We start from the raw sequence: 13,811 nt of genomic DNA, 5'->3' as shown, positions 1-13,811 counted from the left end.
AAATGAATGCTAGTGTATATATATATATATATATATATATATTAGGGGTGTGCACCGGCCACTTTTCGTGTTTTGTGTTTTGGTTTTGGATCTGGATCTTTCTTCGTGTTTTGGATCTGGATTGGTTTTGCCAAAACCACCCTTCCGTGTTTTGGGTTCTGGGTTTTGTGTTTTGGATCTGTATTTTTTTGAAAAAAAGCATAAAAACAGCTAAAATCACAGAATTTGTAGGTTTTTCTGCTCCTATGCTATTATTAACCTCAATAACCTTAATTTCCACTCACTTCCAGTCTATTCTGAATACCTCACACCTCACAATAGTGTTTTTATGTCCAAAAGGTTGCACCGAGGTAGCTGGATGACTATGCTAAGCGACACGAGTGGGCGGCACAAACACGTGACCCATCTAGGCGTGAAACTGCAGTGGCAGACAGGATGGCATTGAAAAACTAGGCCCCAAACTGTACATAATGCAAAGAAAAAAAAGAGGTGCAAGATGGAATTGTCCTTGGGCCCTCCCACCCACCCTTATGTTGTATAAACAGGACATGCACACTTTAACAAACCAATCATTTCAGCGCCAGGGTCTGCCACACAACTGTGGCTGAAATGATTGGTTCGTTTGGGCCCCCACAAAACAAGCTGGCAATTAATCTGTCCCTGCACAAACTGGCTCTACGGAGGCAAGAAGTCGTCCTCATCCTCCTCATCCACAGATTCCTCACCCTCTTCAGTGTTATGTACATCCTCATCCTCACAGAGTATTAATTCGTCCCTGCTGGAACCACAGGTCCCTCTGTATGTTCTGGAGGCTGGTCTCCCTGGAAGAGTTGATCATTCATTTTATGAACATCATCTTCCCCACATTTTGTGGAAGCAACCTCCTACGCCTTTCGCTAACAAGGTTCCCGGCTGCACTAAACACTCTTTCGGAGTACACACTGGAGGGGGGGCAACTCAGGTAAAATAGAGCCAGTTTGTACAGGGACCTCCAAATTGCTTCTTTTTCCTGCCAGTACAGGTACGGACTGTCTGACATGCCTACTTGGATGCTGTCACCGATGTAATCCTTTAACAGACAGACGCACGCTTGTCGCTGCTGCTTTGAGGATTCAAGTGCGGCTACAGCCCACACAATTCACAAAGATAGAAAAAAAAAAAGAATATTTTTATTGTTTGTGGAGCACACTTTGAGGGTTACACCACCCTCTAACAGACAGACGCACGCTTGTCACTGCTGCTTTGAGGATGCAAGTGCGGCTACAGCCCACACAATTCACAAAGACAGAAAAAAGAAGAATATTTTTATTCTTTGTGTAGCACACTTTGAGGGTGTCACCACCCTTTAACAGACAGACGCACGCTTGTCGCTGCTGCTTTAAGGATGCAGGTGCGGCTACAGCCCACACATTTCACAAGGACCGAAATAAAAAGAACAATATTTTAATTGTTTGTGTAGCACACTTTGAGGGTGTCACCAACCTTTAACAGACAGACGCACGCTTGTCGCTGCTGCTTTAAGGATGCAGGTGCGGCTACAGCCCACACAATTCACAAAGACAGAAAAAAGAAGAATATTTTTATTGTTTGTGTAGCACACTTTGAGGGTGTCACCACCCTTTAACAGACAGACGCACGCTTGTCGCTGCTGCTTTGAGGATGCAAGTGCGGCTACATCGCACACAAGTCACAAACACATAAAAAAAATAGTTTTTTATTTTTTGGAGCACTTTGAGAGTTACACCACCCTTTAACAGACAGACGCACGCTTGTCGCTGCTGCTTTAAGGATGCAGGTGCGGCTACAGCCCACACAATTCACAAAGACAGAAAAAAGAAGAAGAATATTTTTATTGTTTGTGTAGCACACTTTGAGGGTGTCACCACCCTTTAACAGATAGACGCACGCTTGTCGCTGCTGCTTTGAGGATGCAAGTGTGGCTACATCGCACACAAGTCACAAACACATTAAAAATGTTTTTTTGATTTTTTGGAGCACTTTGAGAGTTACAACACCCTTTAACAGACAGACGCACGCTTGTCGCTGCTGCTTTGAGGATGCAAGTGCGGCTACAGCCCACACAATTCACAAAGACAGAAAAAAAAAGAACAATATTTTAATTGTTTGTGTAGCACACTTTGAGGGTGTCACCACCCTTTAACAGACAGACGCACGCTTGTCGCTGCTGCTTTAAGGATGCAGGTGCGGCTACAGCCCACACATTTCACAAAGACAGAAAAAAAAAGAATAATATTTTAATTGTTTGTGTAGCACACTTTGAGGGTGTCACCACCCTTTAACAGACAGACGCACGCTTGTCGCTGCTGCTTTGAGGATGCAGGTGGAATCTAGACGGGATTTGGAACCGAGGACACACTACCTCCATCAATTGTCTAAATCCCACTGCACTAATGTCGGATACCGGACGCACGTCTAACACCAACATAGCAGTCAAGGCCTCAGTTATACGTTTTGCTTCAGGATGACTGCTGTCGTACTTCATCCTCATCGCTAGGGACTGTTGGAGGGTCAATTGTTTAGTAAAAGTAGTGATGTTCCTACTTCCTCTCTGGGATGATGAACAACTCCCAGCAGCAGCAACAGCACTAGTAGGAAGTGGTTCTTGATCTTTCCCTATTTTATTTTTATCAGAGAAAGTTTGGTCCTCCATTTATGTTATATTGATATATATACGTGCGGCTAAAGCGCACACAAACACAGAAAATATTTTTTTATTTTTGCTGGAGAGTAGTGCACTTTGTGGGTTACACCACCCTTTAAGAAATGAGCCAGCCGGCTCTTTACTTATGGGACACAGGCGCACGCTTGGCGCTGCTCCTTTGTTGATGCACGTGCAGCCACAGTGCACACAAGTCACAAACACAGAAAATATATATTTTTTTGGTTTGGAGTGTACTTTGGGGGTTACAGAACCCTTTAACGGTCAAGCCAGCCGGCCCTTTACTTATGACACAGGCGCACGCTTGGCACTACTTTGTTAATGCACTTGCGGCTACTGCGCACACAATTCACAAACACAGAAAATAATTTTTTTTTTGGTTTGGACTGGAGTGTACTTTGGGGGTTACAGCACCCTTTAACGGTCAAGCCAGCCGGCCCTTTACTTATGACACAGGCGCACGCTTGGCACTACTTTGTTGATGCACGTGCGGCTACTGCGCACACAATTCACAAACACAGAAAATAATTTTTTTTTTGGTTTGGACTGGAGTGTACTTTCGGGGGTTACAGCACCCTTAACGGTCAAGCCAGCCGGCCCTTTACTTATGACACAGGCGCACGCTTGGCACTACTTTGTTGATGCACGTGCGGCTACTGCGCACACAATTCACAAACACAGAAAATAATTTTTTTTTTGGTTTGGACTGGAGTGTACTTTGGGGGTTACAGCACCCTTTAACGGTCAAGCCAGCCGGCCCTTTACTTATGACACAGGCGCACACTTGGCACTACTTTGTTGATGCACGTGCGGCTACTGCGCACACAATTCACAAACACAGAAAATAATTTTTTTTTTGGTTTGGACTGGAGTGTACTTTCGGGGGTTACAGCACCCTTAACGGTCAAGCCAGCCGGCCCTTTACTTATGACACAGGTGCACGCTTGGCACTACTTTGTTGATGCACGTGCGGCTACTGCGCACACAATTCACAAACACAGAAAATAATTTTTTTTTTGGTTTGGACTGGAGTGTACTTTCGGGGGTTACAGCACCCTTAATGGTCAAGCCAGCCGGCCCTTTACTTATGACACAGGCGCACGCTTGGCACTACTTTGTTGATGCACGTGCGGCTACTGCGCACACAATTCACAAACACAGAAAATATATTATTTTTTTAGCACTTGGGGGGAGCACCCCTGATGGACAGAGCACCCCCTGGACAACACTTCAGCACCCCTTTAGGACTGGGACACTGCACAGGACTTTGGAGTGGACACAGCCCCTATGGAGAACTGACTGCACAACACAGTCCAGCCAGCCCCTATGGACTTTGAAGTAGTGGACACAGCCCCTATTAACAACAGCAGCACAGCACAACACAGCCAGCCCCTATGGACTTTGAAGTAGTGGACAACAGCAGCACTACACTACACTACACTACACAGCCCTAACTCCCACCCTCCCTCTTCACTGTCCACAGCCGAGTGAGAAAATGGCGCCGACGTGTGTACCTTATATAGGATCCAAAACCCGCGAGACTCGGAAGGCGGGAAGATGACATTTTGCCTCGATTTCAGATCCGAGTCAGGCGGGAAAAGTCGAGCCTGACTCGGATCGGACTCGGATCGGACGGGCTCGGGGGGGTTCGGATTTCAGAAATCCGAACCCGCTCACCCCTAATATATATATTAGGGGTGTGCACCGGCCACGTTTTGGATCTTTCTTCGGGTTTTGGATCTGGATTGGTTTTGCCAAAACCACCCTTCCGTGTTTTGGGTTCTGGGTTTTGTGTTTTGGATCTGTATTTTTTTGAAAAAAAGCATAAAAACAGCTAAAATCACAGAATTTGTGGGTTTTTCTGCTCCTATGCAATTATTAACCTCAATAACCTTCATTTCCACTCATTTCCAGTCTGAACACCTCACACCTCACAATATTGTTTTTATGTCCAAAAGATTGCACCGAGGTAGCTGGATGACTATGCTAAGCGACACGAGTGGGCGGCACAAACACATGGCCCATCTAGGAGTGACACTGCAGTGGCAGACAGGATGGCAGTTTGAAAAACTAGGCCCCAAACAGTACATACTGCAAAGAAAAAAAAGAGGTGCAAGATGGAATTGTCCTTGGGCCCTCCCACCCACCCTTATGTTGTATAAATAGGACATGCACACTTTAACAAACCAATCATTTCAGCGCCAGGGTCTGCCACATGACTGTGGCTGAAATGATTGGTTCATTTGGGCCCCCACAAAACAAGCTGGCAATTAATGTGTCCCTGCACAAACTGGCTCTACGGAGGCAAGATGTCGTCCTCATCCTCCTCATCCACCGATTCCTTGGATAAAACAGGAAAAAGGGATTTAGGTGTCCCTGGACTGCTTACGGTCTTAGCCAAAGTTTCTGAACTTGACAGTAACTTTTTATGAACGCGCTGCAGGTGCCGTATAAGGGAGGATGTTCCTAGGTGGTTAACGCCCCTACCCCTACTTATTTCACCTTTACATATGGTACATATGGCAAGACAGTTGTTGTCTGGATTTGGATAGAAATATTGCCAGACCAAAGAAGTGGAATGTTTGGTCTTCTGCCCAGGCATGACCGTGATGGGCTTTTTCATCCCACGGACAACAACTGTCTCCCCCGGAGCCTGATTTAAACAAACCACATCACCATCAGAATCCTCCTCGCCAACTTCCTTCTCAGTGCCAGCTACACGAGTATCCTCATCCTGTTGTACTTCAACAGTGACATCTTCAATTTGCATATCAGCAAGTGGACTGTGGGTGCTCCTTTCAGCACTTGCAGGGGGCGTGCAAATGGTGGAAAGAGCCACCTCTTCCCAACCAGTGCTGGGAAGGTCAGGCATCGCAACCGCCACCACACTTGGACTCTCCTTGGGGATTTGTGATATCTTCTTAGAACGCACAGTTCTTTGCTGTGCTTTTGCCAGCTTAACTCGTTTGATTTTTTTAGCGGGAGGAGGGCTTCCATTGTCATGTGAAGCTGAACCACTATTCATAAACATAGGGAAAGACCTTAGCCGTTCCTTGCCACTCCGTGTCGTAAATGGCATATTGGCAAGTTTACGTTTCTCTTCAGATGATTTAAATGTTTTTTTCAAGGTCATTTTCCTGAACTTTGTCATTTGGGATTGTATGTGGCCTCTACAATGACATTGGGCATCGGCCTTGGCAGACGACGTTGATGGCATGTTATCGTCTATGTCATGACTAGTGGCAGCAGCTTCAGCACTAGGAGGAAGTGGTTCTTGATCTTTCCCTATTTTATTTTTATCGGAGAAAGTTTGGTCCTCCATTTATGTTATATTGATATATACGTGCGGCTAAGGCGCACACAAACACAGAAAATAATTTTTTATTTTTGTTGGGAGACTAGTGCACTTTGTGGATTACACCACCCTTTAAGAAATGAGCCAGCCGGCCCTTTACTTATGGGACACAGGCGCACGCTTGGCGCTGCTCCTTTGTTGATGCACGTGCAGCCACAGTGCACACAATTCACAAACACAGAAAAAAAACATTTATTTTGTTTGGAGTGCCCTTTGGGGGTTACAGCACCCTTTAACGGACAAGCCAGCCGGCCTTTTACTTATGGGACACAGGCGCATGCTTGGCGCTGCTCCTTCGTTGATGCACGTGCAGCCACAGTGCACACAATTCACAAACACAGAAAAATATATTTTTTTATTTTGTTTGGAGTGCCCTTTGGGGGTTACAGCACCCTTTAGCGTTCAATCCAGCCGGCCCTTTATTTATGGGACACAGGTGCACGCTTGGCACTACTTTGTTGATGCACGTGCAGCTACTGCGCACACAATTCTCAAACACAGAAAAAAATATTTTATTTTGTTTGGAGTGTACTTTGGGGGTTACAGCACCCTTTAATGGACAAGCCAGCTTGCCCTTTACTTATGACACAGGCGCACGCTTGGCACTACTTTGTTGATGCACGTGCGGCTACTGCGCACACAATTCACAAACACAGAAAATATTTTTTTATTTTGTTTGGAGTGTACTTTGGGGGTTACAGCACCCTTTAACGGACAAGCCAGCCGGCCCTTTACTTATGACACAGGCGCACGCTTGGAACTACTTTGTTGATGCACGTGCGGCTACTGCGCACACAATTCACAAACACAGAAAATATTTTTTATTTTGTTTGGAGTGTACTTTGGGGGTTACAGCACCCTTTAACGGACAAGCCAGCCAGCCCTTTACTTATGACACAGGTGCACGCTTGGCACTACTTTGTTGATGCACGTGCGGCTACTGCGCACACAATTCACAAACAAAAAAATATATTTTTTTATTTTGTTTGGAGTGCCCTTTGGGGGTTACAGCACCCTTTAACGGACAAGCCAGCCGGCCTTTTACTTATGGGACACAGGCGCACGCTTGGCACTACTTTGTTGATGCACGTGCGGCTACTGCGCACACAATTCACAAACACAAAAAAATATATTTTTTTATTTTGTTTGGAGTGCCCTTTGGGGGTTACAGCACCCTTTAGCGGTCAATCCAGCCGGCCCTTTATTTATGGGACACAGGCGCACGCTTGGCACTACTTTGTTGATGCACGTGCGGCTACTGCGCGCACAATTCAAAAACACAAAAAAATATATATTTTTTATTTTGTTTGGAGTGCCCTTTGGGGGTTACAGCACCCTTTAATGGACAAGCCAGCCGGCCTTTTACTTATGGGACACAGGCGCACGCTTGGCGCTGCTCCTTCGTTGATGCACGTGCAGCCACAGTGCACACAATTCACAAACACAGAAAAATATTTTTTTTTATTTTGTTTTGAGTGCCCTTTGGGGGTTACAGCACCCTTTAGTGGTCAATCCAGCCGGCCCTTTATTTATGGAACACAGGCGCACGTTTGGCACTACTTTGTTGATGCACGTGCGGCTACTGCGCACATAATTCACAAACACAGAAAATATTTTTTTATTTTGTTTGGAGTGTACTTTGGGGGTTAGAGTACCCTTTAACGGACAAGCCAGCCGGCCCTTTACTTATGACACAGGCGCATGCTTGGCACTACTTTGTTGATGCACGTGCGGCTACTGCGCACACAATTCACAAACACAGAAAATATTTTTTCATTTTGTTTGGAGTGTACTTTGGGGGTTACAGCACCCTTTAACGGACAACCCAGCCAGCCCTTTACTTATGACACAGGCGCACGCTTGGCACTACTTTGTTGATGCACGTGCGGCTACTGCGCACACAATTCACAAACAAAAAAATATATTTTTTTATTTTGTTTGGAGTGCCCTTTGGGGGTTACAGCACCCTTTAACAGACAAGCCAGCTGTCCTTTTACTTATGGGACACAGGCGCACGCTTGGCACTACTTTGTTGATGCACGTGCGGCTACTGCGCACACAATTCACAAACACAAAAAATATATTTTTTTATTTTGTTTGGAGTGCCCTTTGGGGGTTACAGCACCCTTTAGCGGTCAATCCAGCCGGCCCTTTATTTATGGGACACAGGCGCACGCTTGGCACTACTTTGTTGATGCACGTGAGGCTACTGCGCACAGTTCACAAACACAAAAAAATATATTTTTTTATTTTGTTTGGAGTGCCCTTTGAAGGTTACAGCACCCTTTAACGGACAAGCCAGCCGGCCTTTTACTTATGGGACACAGGCGCACGCTTGGCGCTGCTCCTTCGTTGATGCACGTGCAGCCACAGTGCACACAATTCACAAACACAAAATAATATATTTTTTTATTTTGTTTGGAGTGCCCTTTGGGGGTTACAGCACCCTTTAACGGACAAGCCAGCCGGCCTTTTACTTATGGGACACAGGCGCACGCTTGGCGCTGCTCCTTTGTTGATGCACGTGCAGCCACAGTGCACACAATTCACAAACAGAGAAAAAATATTATTTATTTTAGCACTTGGGGGGAGCACCCCTGACGGACAGAGCACCCCCTGGACAACACTACAGCACCCCTTTAGGACTGGGACACTGCACAGGACTTTGGAGTGGACACAGCCCGTATGGACAACTGACTGCACAACACAGTCCAGCCAGCCCCTATGGACTTTGAAGTAGGGATGTGCAGGCTTGGTTTTACTCGGATTTACTCGGTTCTTATCGCCACTTTACCGCAAATTCGGATTTATTATATTGGCTATCCAAAACACATGATAGGCGATAGCCAATAAAATGCCGTTTAAAGATCCGAGTAAATCCGAGTAAAACCGAACCCGCTCACCCCTACTTTGAAGTTGTGGACACAGCCCCTATGGACAACAGCAGCACAGCGCAGCACAGCACAGCACAACACTACACTGCACTACACTACACTACAACACTACACTACACTACACAGCCCAGCCAGCCCTAACTCCCACCCTCCCTCTTCACTGTCCAAAGCCGATTGAGAAAATGGCACCGACGCGGGTACCTTATATAGGATCCAAAACCCGCGAGACTCGGAAGGCGGGATGATGACGTTTTGCCTCGATTTCAGATCCGTATCAGGCGGGAAAAGTCGAGCCTGACTCGGATCGGCCTCGGATCGGGGGGGTTCGGATTTCAGAAATCCGAACCCGCTCACTCCTTATATATATATATATATATATATATATATATATGTATGCATGTAGTAGGGAATATAGATTGTAAGATCCACTGGGGCTGATGTGAATGGCAAAATACTCTCTGTAAAGCGCTGCGGAATATGTGTGCGCTATATAAGTAACTGGTAATAAATAGGTGTATCAGGTCGCATCCGGACGCAACTCAGTCACATATTCACTTACGGCTGAAGGGGTGTATCTGGTTAATACTTGTTTTCAGACCATACTTGCCTATACTCTCGATTCAGCTGGGAGCCTCCCGCAAATTGGGTGCCGCTCCTAGGACCTCATTCAGAGTCGGTCGAAGCGGTCGCACGGTCGTACGCCACCGATGTTCGCTATACTGCGCATGCGTAAAGTTCGCAATGCGCGTGTGCAAACTAGCCGCTACGATCAGAAATTTCTCTCTCCTTGAACACAGCCAGGTCGGTAGTTTGAGTGACAGATTGAGGCGTTTGTGGGTGGTAACAGGGGAAGGTGCTTGAAAACGGGGGAGTGGAGATCCGAACGCAGGCGTGCTTAATTATGCGAACAGCGTTTTATGGGAGTGCATACGGTTTATGGGAGTGCATAATTAGCAAAGTAGCATCATGGCACATGTGACATGGGAGGTTTTTACACTGACATGATCGTAGAGCTTAAGAGAGGGTATGGTCAACCTTAAGCTCTACGACCAGTTCCGATGGTTCCCGATGGTCTCGATTAATCCTTATATGCCCGGAGATGACGTGCAATGCGTACGAGAAGGGGGCGTATTTTTTTTAATTCCGGCCGATTCCTCCCCTTGGTCGGCCAGCTACCGATCCGAACTTAGGGACGCAACTTCTGAGGGAATCATTTGCATATCCGGCCCCTTTTCCCGTACGACCGTGCGGCCGCTTCGACCGACTCTGAATGAGGTCCCTAGACCCTCAAAAAGGGCAGGCAAGCCTCCAAGGCGGCCGTCGACCCCTCCAGCCCTCCCCTTAATTATAAGACAATCCCCCACAATGGGGGGTGGCCCATGAAGCAATTCAGGTTGAAGAGCGCAAAAATAATGATGGCGGCATCAAATCCAAAGGTACAGAAGTTTGCGGTGTGGTTGCATAGAGGCTTACAACGCTGCCTATGGGCAAATGACCTGCATTTATCTCAGTGCATGCAGTAAAGGTGTGATTACAAACAATGGAATCAGCCCAACAATATGCAAATTATATATTATAATGACGTACCTGTACAGATATTCTAGCTTTGGATTCCTCGTTGGTCCTATCTTTACTCTGCAGACGATCTGCAATTTATAAATATTCTGTACAGTCAAACACATTACAAAAAATGTATTTTACAGATGTAGCTCCTATCTGTTGAACAAAGGGCGGTTCCCTAACTCAAAGGCCAGTCACTCGAAAGCGAGGCGCAGAGTGAATTAGGGAATCACATGACTACCCACAGTCACTTGTCCCATCTGTATAACGTTCCGTGCAGTAGATTACATGTCGCCATTTCACTGAAATAGATATATTTTATATGGTTGTTTTATTTTTAAGTTACTTTTTTGTCAATAAAAAGTAGCCAAGTACTTATTTAAGTGGAGGATATATAAGCATAAGGTTTTTTTGTGTAATTGATTGTACTATATAAAGGGGAGGTTTAAGGGTTAAGTATGGTGATATGTTTGGTTTAGTTTAACAGTATGAGGTTAGAGCAACTCAAGAGTGGTTGGGTTGCTCCCCCCTTGAGAACATCTGGATTGTCCCTACCTCATCGGTGGACCTGGTCTCCAGATTGGGGAGGGACCAGTGTTATGCCAGTTAAGGTGTAGTGGTACCATCCAATTCTGGCTGCGCTTGGGTGGGTGACACCCCATTTATTGAAATACCTTAATTTTGTTGTAGTCGAGGTTCGCACTGTTTTTTATTGCGACCCTTACATAATTACAATTCTAATTTGGTTTAATAAATTTGGCTGTGACCTCTTTAATGGGCATTTCAGTTGTCCATGTGTGAATTTCTAATTAGTGTGTTAAGTTATTATATGGAATAATAAAACCGCTGGTTGACTTACGATACTCCGAATTAATACTGAAACCTGTATCAGTCTGCGAAATAAACTGCTACGAGATAATTAGCTCACCTCGCCACCATAACTTACAATATTGCCCTCTAATATTAATTGATTTTCTTAATGTGAATATTCAAATCAATTATGATGGAGGGGAATTAGATTGTGCCATTCAAAGGCAAATGCATCTCGCTAATAAATGAAGGAATGCAGTTAGATTGCAATGTACATTATTCAGTCTGATGCATAATCATAATGTAATAGAATTAAAATGCTTTTTTTTGCCTGTGGTTAAGTTGTGCATTTAAGCTGCTGGCGCAGTTGTTTATACTTACAGGGATTCTGATGTGGTCGTGTTTTCTGAGTTGTCATAGCTTTTAATACGCGGATAGATCCCTAAAAAATATGTATAATATAAATACAGACCATCAAATGATCAAACATTTGTAAAGCCTATATAAATAATTTCTCATCTCAAATATGTTTATATTTCCCAAATTGATCTATAATTATTACTGCAACAATTGTACTGCTTCTGGCAGATGAGTATTGCTAATCCTAACCCCAAAACTAATCCTCCTACTAATGCCTAACCCTAACCTCCCCTCCCACAGTCTAACCTTCCCCCAGTGTCTAACCCTCCCCTCCTACAGCCTAACCCTAATTTTGCCACGGCCTAACCCAAACTTCCCTTCTCACAGCCTAACCATCTCTCTAGACCCCAACCCTCCCATCCCGTAGCCTAACCCTCGGCTCCTGCAGCTTAACCCTTACCTCCCCTTCCACAGCCTAAGCCTCTCCCTAGTGCCTAACCCTCCCCTTCCGCAGCCTAACCCTAACCTCCCCTCCCACAACCTAACCCTCCCCTCCCGCAGCCTAACCCTAACCTCCCCTCCCACAGCTTAACCCTCTCCCTAGTGCCTAACCCTCTTCCTAGTGCCTAACCCTCCCCTCCCGCAGCCTAACCCTAACCTCCCCTCCCACAGCCTAACCCTCTCTCTAGTGCCTAACCCTCCCCTTCCGCAGCCTAACCCTAACCTCCCCTCCCACAGCCTAACCCTCTCCCTAGTGCCTAACCCTCCCCTCCCGCAGCCTAACCCTAACCTCCCCTCCCACAGCCTAACCCTCTCCCTAGTGCCTAACCCTCCCCTCCCGCAGCCTAACCCTAACCTCCCCTCCCACAGCCTAACCGTCTCCCTAGTGCCTAATTCTCCCCTCCCGCAGCCTAACCCTCTCCGTAGTGCCTAGCCCTCCCCTCCCGCAGCCTAACCCTAACCTCCCCTCCCACAGCCTAACACTCTTCGTAGTGCATAACCCTCCACTGCTACAGCCTAACCCTCCACTGCCACAGCCTAGCCCTTACCTTTTGCTTCCTTGAGCTAGGTACACACTAGACGATATTTCACCCGATCCTATGGATCTGGCCGACATATCGTCAAAATCAGCTAGTGTATAACCACTATGTTGGCCCGTGTGCACTCCCATTTGGTCGTCAGTGGCATCGTCAGGTCAGCCCTACATGCAGCTCATTCTGACAATGTGACTTACGTCCCCATGCGTTGGGATGTGACTGGTACTGACGTATCAGGCGGTCGGGCACCAGATCGTGTAATGTTTCCCATCTGCCCGATATTTTGGCCTGTTGGCGGTGTGATCATCCATCGCACTGCTGGGTACACAAACCATTAAGTGTGTACCCAGCTTTAAGAATGTTGACATGTCAAGTGTCGACATTTCACCATAGGTGTGGGCACAAGGGATGCTGATGCGGGACCTCTGCCGAGTCATTGCAATAAAAGTTATAGGTGCTCTAGTGGTGCACCGCTTAAAAATCTTATTAGCTAAGGATCTAATGATTGTGAGCTATATATGTCTATAAGCATAATACTATATCACACCATTAGTCGGTTGACGATTTCTCCTGTGTGGACCTTTGTTCCCAGTTCCCCCCTGTTTTTCTCTGCTCTAAATGTCAGATAAAATCCCTGTCGGTCTGACAGACATTTTGCTTGGCAGTGTATGCCCATCATAAGTCATAGGTACCATGATGTAGCTAGTTACTTGGTAAGAATTAGATTTGTGTCTAGCTGAGGAGATGCAGACATCTAGGGGCCTGCCAATGGTTGGTGGACTGCAATTGCATCAGAGACAAAGGGCCTGAAACAGATTTGGGAATAGAGTAAAGCTGGCCACACATCTAAAGATTATCTGTCCAACCAGCCAACTAGTTGATTGGTTGGAATGAAAATCTGGTAAGGTATGAAAGCAAATGACAATCAGCAATTTGCTCCCAAACCCCAGAAAATGGACAAAAACTGTTGTTTGAACAAATTGTTTAGATCAAACATTTAACAAACTTGTCTAACGCCCATTTCCATCTATTGCTGATCATCAGTTACTCCCATATGTTACCAGATTTTCATTCCAACCAATCAACTAGTTGGCTGGTTGGACAGATAATCTTTA

General features: G+C 45.9%; 1 protein-coding gene across 1 annotated transcript in view; it reads right to left on the bottom strand.

The window, feature by feature from the left end:
* LOC148503040 (cyclic nucleotide-binding domain-containing protein 2-like) overlaps positions 1–13,811 on the bottom strand; it is a 338,546-nt gene that overhangs the window by 175,956 nt on the left and 148,779 nt on the right. The window contains exons 11-12 of the mRNA XM_088449036.1: positions 11,681–11,741; positions 10,517–10,575 (exon numbers count right to left, since the gene is read on the bottom strand). Of these exons, the coding sequence (XP_088305162.1) occupies positions 10,517–10,575; positions 11,681–11,741 (120 nt within the window). The remainder of the gene's footprint in view (positions 1–10,516; positions 10,576–11,680; positions 11,742–13,811) is intronic.

The sequence above is a fragment of the Taudactylus pleione genome, unplaced genomic scaffold (genome assembly GCF_031769625.1).
Source record: "Taudactylus pleione unplaced genomic scaffold, aTauple2 ptg000478l, whole genome shotgun sequence".
NCBI classification, from domain to species: Eukaryota; Metazoa; Chordata; class Amphibia; order Anura; family Myobatrachidae; genus Taudactylus; species Taudactylus pleione.
The sequence above is the reverse complement of the archived record's forward strand: the minus strand, read 5'-3'. Positions and strand labels throughout refer to the sequence as shown.